The sequence below is a fragment of the Mustela nivalis genome (assembly GCF_964662115.1).
Source record: "Mustela nivalis genome assembly, chromosome: 7".
NCBI classification, from domain to species: domain Eukaryota; kingdom Metazoa; phylum Chordata; class Mammalia; order Carnivora; family Mustelidae; genus Mustela; species Mustela nivalis.
Genome location: NC_139026.1, coordinates 357,634 through 378,059, shown reverse-complemented (window position 1 = coordinate 378,059; position 20,426 = coordinate 357,634). Strand labels below are relative to the sequence as shown.

Here is a 20,426-nt window from a genome sequence, read left to right as displayed (position 1 = left end):
CCTGCTGCCTCCTCTCTCTCTGCCTGCCTCTCTGCCTACTTGTGATCTCTGTCAAATAAATAAATAAATAAAATCTTTAAAAAAAAAAAATTTTAGCTTTAATAGGACATAAAATCTCCGGAGGAAAGCTGCAGTTTACTCAAACTCCGTAACAGTACTGATGGGGCCTCATTTCAGAACGACTACATTTGGATCCAGTTACAAGGCTTCCTGGGACTGGCTGGCTGCTGTCACAGCTGGGTCCCATACGTCTCTCTTAGGGCTCAGCCCCTGTGTGCTTTGCTGAAAATGCAAACCTAACCCTATTATTTGGAAAGATCATAAAGACATAGTTTTGGGGACTTTGAAGAAAAGCCTGATAAAGCCCCCTGGTCCCACACACCCTAATGGTGGGTTTCCTCTTTTCCTTTTTGTACATGAGGGCGAAGGGGAGGACTTGGAGCGTTCAACACAGGGAGTATCACGGCCCCGTAAGGCACTGGGGCCAACAACGAGACCCTGTAGCTTGGGATGTCCTCCTTGGCTAGGCACCTGCAGAAATGGTCACGGGGTCCCCTCTAACCATCCTTGTATTTTGGCCAAGGACAAAACCACAGACATTTATACCGGTCGTCAGGATGCCTTTGGGGAGCTCATGACTTTGCAATATTATGAGAACAACAGTTTCCTTACCTGAAATAAGGATACGCTGAAAGACGGCCCTCAGCTGGGTTTCGCTGAAGCTCCCGGGCCTTGTGGACTCCGCTCCCTGGAGGCCAGAGTAATAATCCTGCTGATATTTCTGCCAAAATGCTGCTTGGCCAGTGGAGTGTGGGACTCTTGGTCTCCGGTTGTGAGTTCGAGCCCCACGCTGGGTGTGGAGATGACTTCAAAAGAAAATTGAAAGAAAAGAAAAAACCAATAGCCAAGCCTCTGTTCTGTCATGGTCCCAAGCAACGTTCTCCCAAATGATAATTTTGGAATACCAACCAGAGGTATCCAAAAAACTGGCCCCAAAAAAGGAAAATCTGGTAATAGCTGGTTTGATAAAAAAAGAAGTCTGGTTGGACCAATTAACAAACCAGCCCTCCCAGAAACCCTAAAATACCCACTACTCACCACAGCCTATGCATAGACCATTAAGCCACTGGCCTACTGACAAAAGGAGTGTTCACGAACCAGTACCGTTGAGATAATTAGGCCACAGAAAGGGCCCCTCCTCTGCTCCACCTGTCCACACAAAGGGATCCTACAGCTTCCATGGCTCCTAGCCCCTATGTTTTCTCACGACTGAAGCTTTTTCTTCTGGACAGGCCAGTGCTGCTGCTGTGACTAAAATTCTGTTAGGAAAGATTGTCCCTACCCAGGGAACCCCTCAAACTTCCTCGAGGTCGGAGAACTCTTGCTGGCTGGGTGCTTCAGCAGGCCTGCCCTTCGCTGTCCTCCCCCACACCCCCGTCAGTCCCCGAGCCAGTCACACACACCACCAGCACTGGTGAGCCTCAACTGGCAAAGTCCATACACCTTCCAAATACCTGGGCCCAGAGCATTGCGGCTGGTCCTTCTAACCCTCAGATCCACCCCTGGGGAATTGCCAGACTCCAACCCGTGGAGATTTCCAGGACGTCCGATGCTCTGGGCCCCTGCCGCCTCTGACCCAAGTTAATGAAAGGACATCCACTTCCATATTGTTCTTTGGGTCTAATTTCTTCTATTGAAAGTAGCCATGCGGGACGCCTGGGGGGCTCAGTTGGGTGAGCATCTGCCTTCCACCCAGGTCGTGATCCCAGGGTCCTGGGATCAAGTTCGGCGTTGGGCTGTCTGCTCCACAGAGAGCCTGCTTCTCCATCTGCCTGCCTCTCTCCCTGCTTGTACGTTCTCTCTCTCTTGCAAATAAATAAATAAAACCTTTAAAAAGTAACCATGCTTTGGTGGTGCCTGGGTGACTCAATGGGTTGAGCGTCCAACCTGGTGTCGGCTCAGGTGGTCTCTTTGGTGGGGAGGTCGAGCCCTGCAGCGGGGTGGGGGAGCTCAGGGGAAGTTAGCTTGGAGATTCTCTCCCTCTGCCCCTCCCCCCGCCACTCTCTCTCAAATGAATCTTTAAAAAAAAGTGTTTTAAAAAGTAGCCACGCTTCAAGAGAACAGTGTGCACAGGGAGTTCCTGGGAGATGGAGATGGCCTGAGGCGCCACATCTTGCGGCCTGGACATAGCGTTTATCGGAAAAGACACCTCCAGAAAGACGCTTCAACCTTGCCAGGAAGGCCCCTCTCAGGATCTGTTAACCAGCCCTTGTGCCTCCCAACTCCAGGTCAGATACTCCGATCCACCGGACGAGTGGAGAGGCCCCAAGCCTGACGAGACCCGCACACCAGCCGGCGACCTACAAGTGAAGACCTCCGCGCTGAAACAGCTTTCCTGAGATGTGCAGAGCAGGCCCGTGCACCGTCTCCTCCTTTCCCTTCCTTTGGGGGAAGACAGTGCCCTGCGGGGGTCTCCGAAACCCCAGGGACGGGGGAACCTTTTGTTTATGGCCCTGCGGGAGCAGCTGCACCATGATGCCGGGACAAATGGATTTTCCGCTCACTTGTTTTGAAGGGGAAGAAGGTTCGTGTTCACAAAAGTCCCTCTTTCACCTGACCTGATCTCTTACTCTGGATTCTTACCCAAATTCAGTCTGTGAATTTGCACCGCGCAGGCTGTATTACGGATGAGGGTTGTTTCCAGCTCTTCGAGAGAACGGTACGGTTTCAGTGCATCTTTGAGGTTTTGCTATTTTTGTTAAGCTGTTGCTTCGTTTTTCCCCAACACACTTAGCTAACTGTTGTCCCGTGTTCTCTCAGTGCCCACCTTGCGCCCCCCCCACCCCTGCCCCAGGAAGAACTTTCTCCCCTAAATTGAAGTAAGTGCCAATACCTACCTTCAGTTGGCGACTACAGACCTACGGTGTCGGTTAGAACCCTCACACAGTTTGGGACTGTTATGTCACTTCTTCTGTTTCGAGTAGCTATTTTAAGTTTCGTATTTTGTTAACTGTCAAAGAACTTTTATAAAACCCATGTGCTCACTAAGGAAATGATATTTGCAACCTTGAGAAGATGTAGACTTTAGACGGGAGGTACCTGGCCTTTCTCCCTCCTGACCGCCCACCTGACTCAGATGTGCCCTCAGGTGGTTTCCAACTGGCACACATCTTCCCTCCGATGTAGGACCGGACAGGCAGAAAAGTCCTTCCTGGCACCAACAGACAACAACCCTAAACAACACGGAAAACCTGACTCTTGATCAGTGATGCTTTCGAAGAAAGAAAGGTCTTGATCAAAAGGGGGGAAATGTGGAAATTAATAAAGGGAAACTTTCTGAAGTGTGCCTGGGTGCTAGACGGGGAGGCTGGAGGAGCGGCGGTGCCTCCCCACGCGACTACAGGAAGGGCCACCAGAAGAACCACCGGCAGAGAATCATCAGAAAATCATCACCACCATCGCTTCTCGGCCTTTTGGCTAAGATCAAGTGCAGAAAATCATCACCATCCTGACCTCTGGCTCTTCTCCAGTGGACGCTCATTCAGAAGCAACCCCCCAGCGTCCTACTTCTCCATAAAATGACGTTCCTTTTCACTTATTGAACTTGCCTATGGTTTTGCCATAGTCTTGTCCCAAATTGCAATTCTCTGCTATTCCTGAATAAACCCATTCCTGCTGGTAAAACAACTTTTATTTTTAAGGTTCAGAGAAGCGTAGGACGTGAGGATGGGGCCACCTGTGAAGAGGTGGGCCCCTGGAGGAGGTTCCAGGTCCCTGCCGTGGACAGAGTGCCCCCGAGCCAGCACTCTCCACAGCTCCATGGCCTGGCCCTCCACACAAAGGCCTCCAGCCGTGGTGTACTGGCGAATGTTTGCATCTCCTGGATGGGAAGACTTCCTCTCTGGTGGACTTCGAGCTACCAGCTCACGGCACTCCAGAAGGAGCTGGGAAGAAGAGTACAATCACGCTGTCACCGCGACGAGCAGGTTCAGGACGGCACCTCAGTCCCCAGGACAAGAGCTCCTCTCTCCCCAGATCTCTATGGCAGGACTGTCCCCCTGCACTCCCTGCGTCCAGCCTCAGCCCTGCCCCCCAGCCTTACCAGCCACCTGCAGCATCTCCCACTGTGCTTCCAGCTGCCCTCTCAAGTGCACCAGGGCCTGCACGTCGTCTGGGGAGGCCACGGAGAAGGGACCCAGGCTCGGGGGGGGTTCTCCATGCAACACCCGGGCCAGGACTCCCACAAGCTGGCATGTGGACTCCTGGGCCAGGAGCAGAGGTAGAAGCAGCAAGTCACTGGTCTCTCCCCACCCCACCCCCCAACAGCACGTCCACCCTGCCCAACTCACCTGCTCCACGAGGACCAAGACTCGGCCCCCCGCTGGTCCCCGTAGAAGTGCAGCCAGGAGTGCAGCTTGGGGGTCCTGGAGGCCATGGGCTGGTCCAAGCGCCACCAGTACCAGATCAGGCTGGAAGCCATAGGCCAGGGGCAGCACAAGCGCCAGGATGCAGCTCAAGAACCCACCCGTCGTCTGCGGGAAGGACAGCAGCACGGCCCAGCCCCTCAGCCAGCGATCACCCCACCGCCCACAGTCCCAACAGGAAGCCACGCAGGACAGGTGAAGGCCAGAAACTGGACCCCTGAGGACGCCGATGAGCGGCAGCTGCCCTGCCCATCACCCCACCGCTCACCCCTGACAGCGGCACAGACACGTGGAGCGTGGACAGGGCAGCCGCTTCTTTGCCTCTGATGTTCAGCCACAGGGTCCTCCTTCCAGGGAAGGGTGAGCACACGTGCACAGGTGTGAGCTGCGGCTTACCCTCCAGAGCCCAGACAGCAGAAGCGGAGGCCCTGCCTACCCTCCACCGTGGGAACCCAGGATGGCGTGCCCACCCACACACAGGACCAGACGCACATACAACCTGAGCGTCCTACCCATCATTGGCAAGGTCTGGGGGCCAATCCAGCTGTCCCAAAGCCACACAGAACACCCTAGAAGAGAAGGTGGCCCCAGGACAGGCTGCACTCACCCAGCCAGGAATCCATTTCCAGAGCCCTCCTCACAGGGTGGGAAACAGGAAAGGTGTGGCCCCGCGAAGGCATGGGGTGCCCACGGGCCATGCCCTGAAGGCTTACCTCTGGGCTCCGTGGGACAAGACCTGTCGAAGGACGACCTCCAGAGTGGAGGCTGCCGCTGGGGTTGTCGCGATGCCGCTGCTCACCTGTCGAGGGCAGCCCCCAGCCAGGCACAGAGTCACATCTGCCCCTGTTCTTAGTCCCTGTCTACAGAGCTGCCGTCTGTGCGACCTGAGCTCAGACCGCTGCACTTCTGGAAATAAGGTGCTAAAACTGTACTTTAAATCACCGCCTTCCCCTTACTGTCGGAGAGCATGTAGTTGAGGACACTGAGTGACCCTGAACTTGTGACCTCGTCCCTAAGGGTAGTTCTAGAAAGGATCCATGTGGTTCTGCACCATCCAGCCCTCCCCGGATAGGGGCCCTGCCCCCAGCTCCATGGCCGCCCTCGACCCATCCCAGGAGCCCCCACCTGTCCATCCAGGATCCCATTCAACAGATGCAGGACCTTCCCAAGTGCAGTGAAAGCCGTGTCCTGGGTCAGGGCCTCGTGCAGCCTGGCGGGAAACCAGAGGGACACGTGGACAGGAAGTGACACAGATACCATGGCGCCCATGTACACACAGCCCCACCCTTCTCCCCAGGCCTGCCTGCTCTGCCCACCTGGCCCAGGCCTGTGTCTCCTCCCTTGGGGCTGACTCCTCCTGACGGAGGATGTCGGGGGGCAGGACCATGGCAGCAGCCGGCGCAGTCAGGGCAATAGCCGTGCGGACAGGGGGTGTGGCGCAGAGGTGCAGCCGGTCCAGGAGTGAACTCAGAACAGCCGAAGTCTGGGCCTCCGTTGCCTTGCATTTGGGTCCCCCAGGCGACACAGGGGAGGGTCTCCTCTCTGGGGAGCACGTGCTGAGACTCAGTGTGGGTGTCGACCCTAGGGAGTGGTTCAGAGTCAAAGCCACTGTGTGGGAGCAACCCCACTCCCAGCTTGGGCCACACTGACCTTGCTGCCAAAGGCTGGTCCAGTGAGGGGCCTGGGCTGCCCGGACGCTCTGGATGGACTCCAGGGCACTATGGGGAGAAGCAGGAGCAGTCAGGCCTGGCCACGAACCCCCAGCCCTGCCCAGCCTCCTGCCCTGTACCTGTGCTGAGGCACCATGGGCCCCAACAGGGGCGGGGCAGGGTCACCCAGCAGCGCCTTCACCACCATGCACACGGACTGAGACAGCGACTCCAGGTGGTAGCCTCCCTGGGAGCAGGGAGGAAACAGACACGACTGGACAGGGCTGTGAGCGGACCGGGGCACCACCAGCCCAAGCAGGACGCCCCGCCGCGTACAGCAGGCCCCCTCTGACTGCACCTTGACACCTAGCCAGTGAGCCCCCCTCGCCGCCAGTCACCTCCAGCACAGCACAGACCCGGCCGCCGGCCAGCACTTGCAGCAGCTGCGTGAGGTGGGCGAAGCACTCAGGAGTGGCCTGCATCTGCCCCTGGAACCAGAGCCCCATGTGAGGGGGCCAGGCCCCCAAGACCCCAGACGCCCTCCCCAGCCAGGCCCAGACCTCACCTCGGGATCCCCAATCGCCGAGTCAAAGCCTGCTGAGACGAGCACCAGCTCAGGGTCAAACTGTGGACAGGGCCAGGTGAGGACAGGCAAGACAGAGCCTGGAGCGGGGGTGAAGGAGGCCCCTCCAGAGAGTGGCCCCCACCCACGGGGCTCTGTTCTGCTCCAGAGAAGGGGGGGGCTCCGAGCACAGAATCCCCCTCCCACACTCCCCCCACCAACCCCGTGCCTGGCCCCCATGCAGTTACCTCAAAGGCCACAGGGAGCAGCACGTGCAGGAAGGCGGCCATGTAATCCGCATTGCCCATCCCAACCTGCGGCCACTGAGCATCAGAGCTGGGCACTTGGATGGGGGGTGGGAGGCTCTGGGGTCTTCACTCCTGGGGCCCAAGATCAGGGGGTGACCCTGGAAGGATGCCCTGGACTACGTTCGGGAGACCTGGGGCTGTGGGGCAGGGGGAAGGCCTGGGGGCAGGGCTGGGGGGAGGGGTGGTCACCTGGTTCCAGGGCAGGTTGACAGTGAAGCCTCGGCCTGGCCCTAGCCCAACAGCGTCTGCATCTGACTCCCGAAGATAAGGCCAAAAGCGACCGTGCTCATAGCGGTGCCAGGAGAAATAAAGAACACTGTGGACAGTCAGCCCAGGTCAGAAGTTGGAGCTCAAAGGTCAGGACCTCAGCCCCATGGCTCCCAGCCAGGGGTGGCAGGGAAGGCCGGTGACCCCAGCTCACCTGGGGTCGTCCTCGAAGATATACTGGATGCCCTGACCGTGGTGGACGTCCCAGTCGACAATGAGGATCCTGGGATAGGGAGTACACAGGCCACTGAGGGGCTGGGCCTCCGACCTGGGGGCGAGGAGCCCACCCCTGCACGGGAGAGCACCACATGGGGTCTCGGAGCAGCCTACCCCACCACTTTCCATCCGGCGCAGCCCCCACCCCACAGCCACCCCGACACACCTGTGCACACCGTGCCGCTTCTGGGCATATCTGGCTGCTATGGCCACGTTGTTGAACACACAAAATCCATTGGCAGCAGCCCTCTGGCTGTGGTGCCCGGGAGGTCTGCGGGTGAAGATTGACCCATTGGGCTCATCCTGTGCCCTCCCAGGGCCACCCACAGGTAGGAGCAGCCCAGGAAGGGGACAGCCCTCACCTCACCAGGGCGAGCCCATTGTGTGCAGTTCCGGTCAGCACAGCATCCACCAGCTGCAGCGCAGCTCCCGCGGCCAACCGGGCGCAGTGGAAGGTACTCTGCGGGGTGGGGGTGGGGGTGCCCATGAGCCCCTGCCGTCTACACCACAGGCTCTACCCTGGCTGTTGCCCAGTGCGGGTCCCAGCAGCTGCTGCCAGTAGGGTACGCAGGCCATTTGCACATTCCTGAACGTTGGGGGGGCCCCGGAGATAAAACAGGCACAGAAAGGCAGACGTGCATTGGGGAGGGGGGGGGAATGTTCCCAGAGCCGCACCGGGTGGAAGTACACAGCATCGTACTGTCCAGACAGCGCCTGTAGTTCCTCGGTGCTCAAGGCCTGGGTTCCTCGCATCAGGGACACATACTCTGGGCTGCAGAGGGGCAGGCAGTCAGGACTAGGTCACCCCCAACCCAGCAGGGAGGGGAGGAGAGGGAGGAGTTGGACCCCGGTGGGACCGCCCTCCTCACTGTTCCCTCCCCCATCCACCCAGTAGTGAAACTGAGGCAGAGAGGGGAGCTCTGTTTTCAAGACCCGGGCGGGCTGGGCGTTTGCACGTCCCAGGCGGTGGCCTCTGTGGTGCGTGGCTCCGCGGGGGGGGGGGGGGGGGGGGGGGTCTGACCTGTGCACCAGGCCCAGCTCCGCCTCTGAGGCCTCTCGAGCTGCCAATTGTAGACACCTTTGCTCCAGGCCACCCTGTTGCAGACGCTCCACGGCGGCGGTCAGGCGCTCAGGACGCTCGATCTCACACTCGGGGCTGCGTGGACACCGAGCTCAGCGACCAGAGCCCCCTCCCCATGCTCCCTGAAGTGTAAGCTCACACTTACTCGTCCCAGAGCAGCCGCGCGGCTGTCATTTCCTCGTGGTACACGAGCGCCGTCCTCATGGTCCAGCCGCCCCGGGAAGCAGGTGAGCGCACCGCCCGTTCCCTGCGGGCAGCCCCGGGGAGCCGCTCACCCCCGGGACACAAGTGGGGCGGCGCTCGCGGAGCCGGGGCACAAACGCGCAGAACCCAGGCACCGCACGAGCCGCCGGCCGCAGTCGGAGTCCGCGGGGTGGCTCCCGGGCACAGGTTTCCGGCCTCTTGAGACTCGGACCCGGCACGGTCCTGCCCCCGCCGCCCAAAACCCCGCGGCCTGACCGGAGCGGGGCGGGCCTGACGCCCGGGGCCGCGGCTCCACCTCCCGCGGCAGCCCCGAGCCGGACGCGGCTACGCTAAGGGGCGGGAGGGAGGGGCGCCCCGCGGGCCGTCACGGCGGCACCACGGAGTGTCCCCGTCCGCCCCAAAGGTCACCCGACCCTCGCGGACCGCGCGGGCCAAGGCGTCAGACACTTCCGCAGCCCGTCCCGTCCGGCGCCGCGCAGGGGCCCCTCCTCGCCAGGGCTGGAGGCGCAGCGGCGAGCCGGGGCGAGGCAGGCGGGAGGCCGAGCGGAGGGAGGTGCGGGCGGGGGAGGAAGGAGGCGACGAGAGCACGAGGCCGGCACCGGGGGCGGCGCAGACGGAGCCCCAAAGCCCGCCCGCGGGGCAGAACGCGCACGCGGGAGCCGCCGGCCGGAGACCCCGCGGCTCTGCGGGCCTCGTGGGGGCGGGGCCTCGGGGCCTCGAGGCGGGTTCCGGGGGCGGGGCCTCGGGAGGCCGCGCGCGGGGGAGGGCGGGCTTCTAGAAGGCGGGGCCGGGAGCGCGCGTCCTGAGGCCCGGGGGTATTGGAAGTGGGGCCCCTGAGGCGGGGGCGACACCAATCCCGTCCTCGGCTCCCCAGAGTGCCGGAACGACCCCGACGGCGGCCCCGGGAGGGCCCTGCCCCACCGCGGCGCGCGACCCCGCGGGGGCCCCCACGCTCCCGGCCCAGGCACCCGCCACCGGGGCTCTGGGAGGACCCCGACGGGCTCTCTGGGTCCGGTGCCCCCCCCTGCGCCAATCACGGCGGCTGCGCAGTGGCGCACACTGAGCGGCCATCCTGAGTCACGTGGCTCTAGGGCGGGGCCCGGGGCGCCCCCTCCCCCCCAGGATCTCCCGGGGCGGGGCGTTCCTGGCGGCGACCGTCGCAGAGCCCGGAGCGGAGGAAGCCCGTGTCCACTTTGGCAACTTGTCTGACCATACTTGACTGGGCCAGCGGTTCGCGTGTGCGGCCGAGCTCCAGGCCGGAAGAAGGGGGATGGCCTGGCCCCGCTTTCGCGCCTCCGCCGTCGGACAGGTGGGAGGAGCCAGGGCAGACGCTGGAGCCCCGGAGGGGCCCCTGACCCCGCTGTCCGCTCTCCGCGACGTCCATTGGCTGGCAGAGGGCTCGCTAAGGGCGCTGGGGTGCCACAGGAGTCTCAAAGCGCCAAGCGGGACCCCTCCTCGCTAGGAGCCTGGCTTTGAGAGCACAGGGAGCCCAGACAGCTGGGACTGAGCCCCAGGTCGGAGCCTAACCCCGTCCTCATCAGGCCGTGCCTGGCGTCTGGCTCCCGAATCTGAGCCATTAGAGGAAGGCGGGGCCCATCCCCAGTACAGGGGCTTCAGGCTCTGGGCTCCCTGTGGACCTGGAAGGAAGGAGGTGCTCCAGCCCAGCTGCTGAGTAGGGCCTGGTACCCCATGGCCAGCTTCTCTGTGCCAGGCTGCAGCTCAGACGCCCAGAGGTAGAGATCCAGTCTGAGAATTGGAAAAGCCAAAGTGCTCTCTCTACAAAAGGGTTTATTCCTTCCAGCTGTGTGGGCCCATTCTGGGCTGGGGGTGCAGGGGAGTCCACAGCCACACCCCCCAGGACAGACATCCCTGAGTAGGCACTGTGCGCCCGCCCTGTCCTTTCTCAGCTGTTTCAGCTGGGCTTCAGCTGGGGCTGGAGCAGGCAAGGTCAGAGGCCACCCCCCAGCTCCACACAGGCTCTGAGGCTTGTTGTTGCACCTGGGGGAGGGGACCACCGCTCAGGGAGTCAGAGGCCAGTCCCCAATCAGGCTGACATCCTGTCCAGAAGGTCCAGATGTTCCCCCAAGTTTAGACTGAAGTGGGAACCTTGAGAGCGGGGTAACAGCCTTGGGCGGGTGGGGGCATCCGTGGAACCCGAGGTCTCCGGAGACATCAGCCTCAGCCAAGTCACAGTGATCGTTAGGGTTGCCCTTCCAGGTAGGAGCCCCAGCCAGGATCCCCAAGGCATCCTCACCACCTCTCAGGGCCCACGGCTCTTCACAGAGCCGTCTCCTTGGAGACCTTGGTCCCCAGCTGCCGGGGAGGCTTGAAGCTGAGCACTTCTTTATATGTGACACCTGGGTCGGGGTGACAGAGACAGACTGTCATGGGAGAAGGGACTTCATCACCCTTCAGAATCACCTCCTAGGATGAACACCCAAGGTGGAAGCCAGGGACCCAGGAAGAGCACTGGGCCCAGGGCACTGGTACTTGCCTCTCTGGGTGGGGGAGGGGAGAGCTCCCGGGCCTATAGTACAGGATGTTAGCCACTGACCTAGGGGCCTAGCCGGTCCCCAAAAACATCAGGGTCAGAAGTCACTGCTGGAGTGCAGGTGCTGGATAGGCTGCCCTTGTCCCACACATGCGACTTCATCACAGGCTGTGGCCACACTCAGCCCACCTGTGTCCATCCACAGGAGCTATCCGCCTTGATGGGGCTCCCGCAGCCCTGGAGTGGCCACGTGGGCCCCGGCCCCACACCCTGACATAATGAGGAGACGCTGTCCTCTGAATAGAAATCCATGTGTCTACTCCAGTGGTCCCACCAGAACACAGCCCGGTTCCTGGGCCCCGAATACCCACCACTTCAATGGCAAGAATTCCCACAAACACCCACAGCTTCTGCCCTCCTCGCCAGGTGCTCATGGTCCCTGAAATGTGAGCCCAGGGCCAGCCATCCCAGAGGAAGGGAGAAGGCCCGATGTGCTTCCCCTGAGCAGCCAGCAGAGGGACAGCTCTGCACAGCCCCGCCCCCGTCATTCCCATGCTCCTCTGGCCAGTCCGGCCAGTGGAGCACCTGTGTGGGGAACACCGGTCCTCCACAGGCCCAGCGCAGGAAACACTGTGTGTTTAGAGCAGGTACTCTGTGTGGCTCGCCCTGCTTGTGGCACCTGTGTGCTCCTGCCCCGTCTGTCGGGGGCCCCCAGGCCCCTCACCTAACCCTAACCTGGGGGTCAGCCCCCACAGGGGAGGTTTGTGTGAAGCTGGCTGTTCCCAGAGAAATGGGAAGTGAAGAGAGTCAGCATTCCTGGCATTCCTAACCGGGGGCTCGGCCGCAAACAGGTCACGTGTTCACCATGGTCTGCAGCAAAAGTGAAAGCTCTTACCACTGTGTGTGGGTGGGGACCACAGAAAGGGTTCTGTGGCTCGTGGTTTTCATGTTATCTTTTTTAGCAACAGAAGACTTTCATCAAACCAAACCCAACATATAAGCACAGATAAGAGTGGGGCCCTGCGCAGGCACCAAGCTGCCCAGTGACCAAGGAACAGGGTCTGAGAACCACCAGTCCTGTCCACCCCACCCCCATGTGCAGCACCAAGGCCCCAGGTCTGAGGCAGAGCCAGGACCGGACCTGAAGGCTGTCTGCAGGTACTTCCAGCACCCTCCAGGCTGGTCCAGCAGCCACCAAGAGAAAGACACGGAGCCCAGCCCTCACTGCCTGCCATCCTGCAAAGCCAGCCCCAGCACGCAGCCTGAGCACCTGGCAGGTGTCCCCGAGCCCAGCCTGAGCGTGTGCTGGTTGGGCCCTGAAAGATGAGGGCAGGGGACATCGCTCTAAGGCGCCTGACAATGCCCAGCCCAGTGGTGCCAAGCTCAGGTTTCGGTGGGTCTGCACGGCTCAGCGGGACTAGAAGGAATGGGCAAGGGTGGGCCCTATCCTGCCACCTGGTGTGCAGCAAGCAGTCCAGGTGCGAGAGGTCCTGAAAGGGGCAAAGAGGGGCGCCTGCGCGGCTCAGTCAGCGGAATGTCGCCTCTTGGTCGGGATCTCAGCGTCATGACACCAAGCCCTGTGTCAGGCCGCACACTCCGCAGCAGAGTCGGCTGGAGGTCCTCTCCCTCCCTCTGCCCTGCCCCCCTCACACGTGCACACGCCCACCCCTCCCTCCCTCCCTCTAAAATGACTGAGTAAATCCTTTTTTAAAAAGAGAGCGCAGGGGCGCCTGGGTGGCTCAGTGGGTTAAGCCGCTGCCTTCGGCTCAGGTCATGATCTCAGGGTCCTGGGATCGAGTCCCGCATCAGGCTCTCTGCTCAGCAGGGAGCCTGCTTCCCTCTCTCTCTCTGCCTGCCTCTCCATCTACTTGTGATTTCTCTCTGTCAAATAAATAAATAAAATCTTTAAAAAAAAAAAAAAAAAAAGAGAGCGCAGGGGTGCTGGGGTGGCTCAGCGGGTTAAGCCTCTGCCTTCGGCTCAGGTCATGATCTCAGGGCCCTGGGATCGAGCCCCGCATCGGGCTCTCTGCTCAGCGGGGAGCCTGCTTCCCCCTCTCTCTCTCTGCCTGCCTCTCTGCCTACTTGTAATCTCTCTGTCCATCAAATAAATAAATAAATAAAAATCTTTAAAAAAAAGAGAGAGAGAGAGAGTGCAGAGACGAGGACAAGCTCAAGAGGGAACAGCGGAGGTCTGGGGGACAGGAGGGTGCCGAGGGGCTCCAGAACAGCCCAGGTCTCTGGCCAGGACAGGGGAGGACGGCAGCGCCGGGGCCTGGCCGCCGGGGCAGGGACAGCGTTAGGGCTCACAACTCCCCTGAGCGGGGAGCTGTCTCCCAGTCTTCAGAATTCACCTCCTGCTCTTGTCAGTGCTGAACCCCCTGCCGGGGTCACTGTCTCGTCCCTCATTCACCTTCAGCCAGAGGTCACCTTGGCAAGAAGCCCCAGTGCCCTCTGACCGTCTGTGTATCCCTCATATGACCGGCATCCCCAGGTAGGGGGACCCAAACCTGAGCCCTGGAGCCCGGCACTGGGTTCTCAAGGTCCCTCCACGGGCCCTGCCCAGAGCCGCCACTCACGTTTCCAGTCGTCCAGCGTGTGATCCATATCATCAAAGGACTCGTCGTACTTCTGGGCCGTGGGCTCGTCCTCCGTGTCCTGTAGTGACTCGAAGTAGGGGTGGGTCAGCGCCTCGGCCGCAGTCACCCGCCGCTCTGCATCCAGCACCAGCATTTTCTCCAGAAGGTTCACGGCTACAGGGAGGGCTTCTCAGGGAGGGTCGCAGGCCGCGGCGCCCCAGTCCCTGACCCGACGCCCCCCCGGCCCAGTCGTACCCAGAGGGCTTGCATTAGTCAGGACGGAGGCGAAATCCTTCTTCTCCAGCTCGGGGAGGCCCTTCATGTAGTTCTTCGCCTTTTCGGGAAGCAAAGGTAAGGGTCTGACCCCCAGACCCAGGCCCAGCCCCCACAGCCCCCGTCCAGCTCCCAACGGACATCGGCACTCTGCAGCCTCTGAACAAACTCAGCAGGAGGCGTCCCGGTCACCTTCATGATCTCCTTCAGCTGGTCCAGGTCTGCGCCAAGGTCAGGAGCACAGAACAGGGCCGAGAGCAGCGCGCGCCCCCTCCGGGCCCGGGCAGCATGCCCAGCCCCCACCCAGGCCCTGCCCGCCCCCCGACAAGCGTAGGATACGGTCACTGCCCTTGAACAGCGTCTTCCCAGTGATCATCTCTGCCATGATGCAGCCCGCCGACCAGATGTCCACTGAGACAGAAGCCCCTGCGTCAGGGCTCTGGGGGCCCGGGAGGGCAGGGGCCCACACACGTCGAGGGGGGCGGGGCGGGGGAGAGACACGGACAAGGCGGCCGTGTCTAGCCTGTCGCGCCCTCTCCCGGCTCCCACCCCAGCTCAGCAGCCTTCCCGGGAGGAGCGGGCCCTGGACTCCCATGAAGAACTGGAAGCCAGAGGGTGTGCCCCAGGAGGCTGGTGCCAGGGCGGCTCTGCGTCTCTGGGCAGCTTCTCACCTGTCTGCGTGTAGCGCGTCCAATTCAAGATGACTTCAGGTGCCCGGTACCACCGGGTCACCACATACCCGGTCATCTCGCTGTCGGCCTGCCTCGCCAGGCCAAAGTCCAGGATCTACGGTCAGAATCGAGAAGGTGGGGCAGAGGGGCCCCAGGGAGTAGCCGGGTCAGCCTGTGATCCGGGAGAACTGGTCACACCGGGGCCTCCCGCCAGCCCTCCAGGACCTGAGGTCATGGCCACAGACTCCCCGAGCGCCCCCATGAGTCCCTCCCCATGGCCAGTGCCCGCAGCCCCACTGACCTTGCCCTCTAGCACCTTCAGGAGCAGGTGTCCCAGCAGGTGTCCTGTCCCTGCTCCTCTACTCCCTGCCCACCCCAGGACCCGGCCAGCCTATTTGGAGAGGACCCTTGGCCCTACCCTGGCTCAGACATCGGGGACTGGGGCCACTTCCCTTCCTTCTCTTCAATGAGGTACGGAGTATGCCCCGTGCCCTCCAGTATCCAGAGCCATTGTGGCCTGGATGGCTGGGGTCTGAGCCCTCTGCCTGGCCCGAGGGCCAAGGGCAACAGGCAGATGAGTGGGTGGGGAGAGCCTCCCCCACGACACACACCTTCAGCTCACAGTCCTCGTTCACCGCCAGATTGCCGGGCTTCAGGTCCTGGGGGCAGGAGAGAGGTGGCCGCGCAGCCCCTCCCACGGGGGCATATGCAGAGCAGAGCCCCTGTTCCCTGCCTCTGGTCAGCCCCACCCAACAGCCCTTCCAAGAAGGGCACTGGTCCCTCACCCCCAACAGCTGTGCCCCCGCGACGGGGGCTCCAGGCAGCCAGGCCCCTCCCTCACCTGTAGGCCAGGGGGCCCTCCCACCGCCACAAGGACCTACCCTGTGGATGATGCCAGCAGCATGGATGTACTACAGGGACAGAGACAGTGCGGCAGTCAGCTCCCGGAGACCCCAGAGCCACGGGCCGGCAGCCCCAGCCCGGCCGCACCCCGCATGCCCCCACCTTTAGCCCCTTCAGCATCTGGTAGACGAGGAACTGGATTCGGTCCTCACTCAGCTTCTCGTGCTTCATGAGTTTGCCCAGGTCAGTCCCCATGAACGGCATCACCAGGTAACTGAGGGATGGAGTGCGTGCAGATGCCTGGTGTCACACGCACTCGGCCCCTGGGGGTCCCGGAGACGGCCCCACGGCACACGGGCTCCCCTTTCCACACGTGGGCAGCGCCCGCCTCTCCCAAGCCCAGCCACAGCTCTTCTGCCCACCCTGCCCCACCCAGAACGGTTTCCTGCAGGGCCGCACGGAGGCTAGGATCCGGGCAGCACCAGGGATCACAGGCAAAAGAGGGGCCAGAGAAAGGAGGGCAGGGCCTGTGGGCAGGGGTGGGGACAGCAGGGCACATGGGGCAGAGGAGCACACCGGACAGGTGGCAGGAGAGAGCCACAGAGGACAGACATTAAGCACCTCGCCAGGACAGGGGCCTGTGCAGGTCCTTGACCTCTGCAAGGTCAGACGGTGAGGCGCTGTCCTCAGCCCTTCCCCAGCTCAGCCTCTGGCTCTGGGCCCACCGCAGTATGAAAGCAGGGACGGCAGCCACAGGCAGGCCAACTGCTGCCCCTCCCCTGCCTGCCAGCAAAGGTCCGCAGCTCTCCACACAGGCCACACAGAGTGCCAGGGTCCGAGAGCACGGGACCTGCCGACTAACAGATGGGTCCCACACTCGTACCTCCGGCTCTGGCGGGGGCCAGTGCCCAGGGCGGTGGGCCCCCAGTGTGGTGGGAGGAGGCCCAGGATCCACCCAGCCGTGCCACCGCCATGGGTCCTGGGTTCGGGACCCCCACCCGGGCTGCGGGGAGGCCCGCACGCCAACACAGAACCTGAGTCAGCACCCAACACTCCGCTGCCCGGCACAGCCTGCCCAAGACCACACTCACAAGTCTGTGAAATCATCCAGGGTTTCATCAGGAGTGAACACATCCAGCAGCCCGATGACCTGGGGAGGAACCCAGAGGACTGTGTGGAATGGGGGCTTGGCGGCGGGCACGGCGGCTCGGGTACACCCCCAGAGCGGGCACTGCACTCAGGGCAGAAAAGCCCCCCACAGCCATCCCCGTCTCCTCCCAATGTCTGCAGGGCCTGGCTCCGTCTGCTGGCGGGCGGCCCAGCCCTGGCACACAAGCCCCTAGACACAGGCTATTTTTGAACGGTGACCACAGGGACCCCCTGGGGGAGGGGCAGCTCCCATGGCCCTTCCTCCTCCTCTTCTTAACTCCCAGGAAGACCCGAGACCAGGGGGGACAGCCTCCCGGGGGAGGGCCGACAACCAGCAGGTCCATCAGGGGGCCTCACCCCTGCTGGAGAGCCCCAGGCAGGCTGGCAGCAGAGCCCGCCCTGCCGACCCCTGGGAGGCCTATACAGCAGAGTGGCCAGGTGGAAGTGCCAGCGGGGGGACACCTGGCAGAGGCCGTGTGAACGACGGCCGAGGCGGAAGGGAGAACACTCCGAGTGTTTGAGGAACACAGGGAGAAAGGCCAGGTGGCCGAGGCCCAAGCCAGGGAGTAGCCAAGGAGAGGCCAGAGGGAGCCCGAGCAGGCCCGTGCGCGCCAGGTGAAGGTCTGGCTGGGACCCCAAGAGCTTCTGAGCAAGGGTTTAAACAAGTGTGTCCACTGCTTGCTGTGTGGGGACAGACAGGAGGGAGGCAAGAGTGGACACAGGTGGAGGGACACTGAGGTGAGCTCTGCGGCCAGCAGGGCTGGAGTCATGGGCACAGGGGAGGAGAGAACACAGAGGGATGTTCACTGCGGGGCCTGGAAGCCTGCGGAACCGGGACAGTGTCTTGACAAGAAGAGGTTAGAAGACAGGGTTGCCAAGGGTGAGGGGGATCTGGTAGGTTGCTAGAGACTTCTGTGCCTCTGCAGTGCGGCTTCTGGCCTTAAGTAGGGGAAGGGCGGGAGGGCAGCCCCTGCCATGGCGCGCAGCCTCTCACAGCCTCGGTGTTCACCTAAGAAAGCAAGGTGCTGACTGGCAGAGCCTCCCAGCTGTGTGCAGGGCCCCGGAGGCAGTGGCTCCTGTGCTGGCGGGTCAGGATGGCACAGAGGAGGGGGCTGGGCCGTGGGTGAGCAGCGTCTGAAGAGAAAGCCCTGAGACCTTAGGGGATGGGCAGGGTGGGGAGTGGGAGTGGGGGTGGTTGGGGAGGAGGAGGAAACCTTGAGGGGGCAGACTCTGTCTCCATGGGAACCAGGGGCACGACTGGGTGTAACCACGACGTGGTGAGGTCGGTGCTGGGCTGGTGTCCACCGTGAGTGGGTTTCACTGGGGAAAGGCTAAGGTCAGAGAAGGAAAGTCTGATGGAACGAAGGACCCACTCAAGGGGTTAAGAGGGTTAGGGTCAGCCAAGAACCGAGGGAACAGGTTTCCTGGCAGACATGGGACTCATGTTCCCCGATGGAGGCTGGCAGATCTGATGGTCCAGGAGGGCCTAGACCACCTGTCTAGAGCATGATCAGCCCAGGGTCTGGGTACCCAAACCACCAGCCCTGAGAGGGGGCCCAAACTAGGGGTGTGGCAGGAATGATGTATGTGGGAGACGCAGAGTGCAGGGCTGTAGGAGGAACTTGGAGAACAGCAGTTCTCCCAGGAGGAGGAAGGGCTTTCAGAAGCCAGCAGGAGCAGCCGCACGTGGTGTCCTATGGGCAGGTCCCGAAAAAAGGGAGACCCTTCCCTGGTAGGGCCCCAGATCCGCCATCCCTCCCCCCATGGAAGAAGTCATTGGGGGCGGGGGAGGGGGCACTCTTCTTAGTGCCCTCCACACAGCTCCCTCAACCCCTCGGCTGGGGAGACTGCAAGGCTCTGAGGTGCCCCCGCCAGGATGCCGGCTCCTGCTCTGTGTCCAGCTCTGCGGGGGACTGGAGCAGACTGCTCAGGGCAGGGTCTGGAGAAGGGGGCCTGGGCTGCGGCCCGGGCGATGCCCAGCAGGAGGGAAGAGGCTGAGCGTCCCTTGCAGAACAACCGCTGGTCGCCTGTGCGTGTCCTCTCTCACCTCTAGGCTCCTGGCTGGAGGCAGGGTTGGGGTGAGACGCTGAGGGTGCCCTTGGCCTGGGCCGGGGCCGTGACCCGACTAGGGCCTGGGTGAAGAGGCAGATGTGGCCCCAGGAGGAAGCCAAGGAGCTCAGCCCTTCGCGGGCACCGGCTTCGCAGGGAGGCCTGGCCCCAGGGAAGCAGCGGCGCTCAGGGCTCACCACGTGGAGCCCCCCCAATTCCGGGGTACAACGGCCTGGCCCCTCAGTCTCCAGACAGCGCACGGGCGGGGCCGCCGGGGGGGGGGGGGCAGGGTCCGCGGGCGGGGAGGGAGCGGCGCAGCCGGGGCGGGCGCTGGCGGGGTTGGGGGGGCCCCAGGCGCGACTCACGTTCTCGTGGCGCATGTGCTTGAGGAGACGCAGCTCGCGGTAGGCGCGCTTGGCGTACAGCTCCGACTGGAAGGGCCGGTACAGCTTCTTGATGGCCACCTTGGCGCCAGTGCGGCTGTCCACGGCCGAGCTGCGGGGCGCGCGGGTCAGCGGGAGGCCCGCGCGCCCCCGGCCCCCGCGCGCCCCCGGCCCCGCCCGGCTCGCGCTCACCACACCGCGCCGTAGGCGCCCGAGCCCACGGGCTGCAGGTCCTGGTACACGGCGCGCACCTCCCAGGCCGTCTTGGTCACCTCCTGGCGGTAGAAGCCCCTGCGGGCCGGCGGCGGCGAGCTCATGGCCGGCCCGGGCGCCGCCCCCGCCACCGACCCCGTGGGCGCTGCACCGCGAGGACCGGGCGCCCGGGATCAGCCGGGGCCACCGCGTGGGCAAAGCCTGCTCCGCGCCGTCGCCCGGCCGCCGCTGGGGCCCTCCGGCCTCCGGCTCTCTCCGTCCCGGGGCCGCCCTCCAGGGACTCGGGAGCCGCCGACCCCGGCCCGACCCCAGCCCCGGCCCGGGGAGCGCGCGGCCCCTCCCCCGCCTGCGGACCAACCGGCCCCCGGGCGGCGCGCACGTGACGCCCCCGCCCGCCCTCCGGCCCCCGCGGAAACCTGAGGCGCCCGCCGCGGGCGGGGAAGGGGGGGGTTGGGGGAGGGGCGGAGCGGGGGAGGGGAGCGCCGCCGGGGCCGAGCCGGGCCGGACCGCACTGGAGACCCCGGCCGCCTCTTCACCCGGGCCGGGCCGGACTCCCCGGGGCCGGGTTGGGGGTGTCTTAGCACCAGTCCCGTGGGGCTCCGGCTCCCCCTTAGTAGCCACGCGCCCGGGGAGCTGGGCCCATCCTGGGCAGCCCGGACCTTAGCACTTCTATTCCCAGCTGCAAGTCACCGTCGCTTCCCTCACCAGCTCCACCCCATCAACCCGGGCCCCCACCCCGGAGTGCCCGGAGCTGAATGCTGTGACCCCCAGGCCAACCGCCCACCCACCAGGCCGCCCCCTTCCCCTGGGGCGGATCCATCCACATCCCAGTGTGGGGTCCCCCACCACCCAGCGCCTGCATCCCCCTTTCCCTGTGGAGGAGCTGGGCCTCCTCCGTGTGACCACCACCGACCCCAGGCCTCCCAACCCCAGGAGCCAGAGAAGCTGGTCCTGTAGGTCTCCCCTGGGCCCTGGTGCACACCCAGCTCCCTTCTCTGCACCCACCTGGCAGGTGGGAAGCTGCTCCGAGTCTGTGGGGGTCCCTTTCCTGTTCTGCCTCCTTCCCA

The 20,426-nt window shown here is 63.2% G+C and overlaps 2 protein-coding genes across 15 annotated transcripts; both read right to left on the bottom strand.

Moving 5' to 3' along the window:
- Positions 1-3,673: 3,673 nt before the first annotated feature.
- On the bottom strand, positions 3,674-9,673 carry HDAC10 (histone deacetylase 10). Of its 7 annotated transcripts, none has more exons than XM_082739439.1 (20): positions 8,653-9,671; positions 8,448-8,582; positions 8,102-8,198; positions 7,789-7,886; positions 7,593-7,697; positions 7,365-7,433; positions 7,133-7,259; positions 6,884-6,949; positions 6,639-6,698; positions 6,472-6,561; positions 6,214-6,320; positions 6,075-6,142; positions 5,741-5,966; positions 5,550-5,634; positions 5,138-5,223; positions 4,937-4,993; positions 4,693-4,771; positions 4,350-4,532; positions 4,103-4,262; positions 3,674-3,944 (listed from the first exon to the last, which is right to left on the bottom strand). In XM_082739439.1, exons 1-20 carry the CDS (start codon positions 8,709-8,711, stop codon positions 3,925-3,927), a joined length of 1,977 nt encoding a protein of 658 aa, XP_082595565.1. In that variant the 5' UTR covers positions 8,712-9,671; the 3' UTR covers positions 3,674-3,924. The 7 variants fall into 7 exon arrangements, with proteins under 7 accessions (XP_082595565.1, XP_082595563.1, XP_082595566.1 ...); XM_082739437.1 differs by having other exon boundaries at positions 5,741-6,005; positions 8,653-9,670; XM_082739440.1 differs by lacking the exon at positions 6,214-6,320 and having other exon boundaries at positions 6,884-7,041; positions 8,653-9,673.
- Positions 9,674-10,479: 806 nt separating this feature from the next.
- On the bottom strand, positions 10,480-19,699 carry MAPK12 (mitogen-activated protein kinase 12). Of its 8 annotated transcripts, XM_082739446.1 has the most exons (14): positions 19,339-19,697; positions 19,129-19,258; positions 17,929-18,045; positions 16,657-16,715; positions 15,728-15,839; positions 15,604-15,633; positions 15,334-15,381; positions 14,723-14,837; positions 14,391-14,462; positions 14,193-14,272; positions 14,034-14,112; positions 13,779-13,964; positions 10,967-11,068; positions 10,480-10,876 (listed from the first exon to the last, which is right to left on the bottom strand). In XM_082739446.1, exons 1-13 carry the CDS (start codon positions 19,461-19,463, stop codon positions 10,989-10,991), a joined length of 1,233 nt encoding a protein of 410 aa, XP_082595572.1. In that variant the 5' UTR covers positions 19,464-19,697; the 3' UTR covers positions 10,480-10,876; positions 10,967-10,988. The 8 variants fall into 8 exon arrangements, with proteins under 8 accessions (XP_082595572.1, XP_082595573.1, XP_082595571.1 ...); XM_082739447.1 differs by having other exon boundaries at positions 10,480-11,068; positions 19,342-19,699; XM_082739445.1 differs by having other exon boundaries at positions 10,480-11,068.
- Positions 19,700-20,426: the final 727 nt, after the last annotated feature.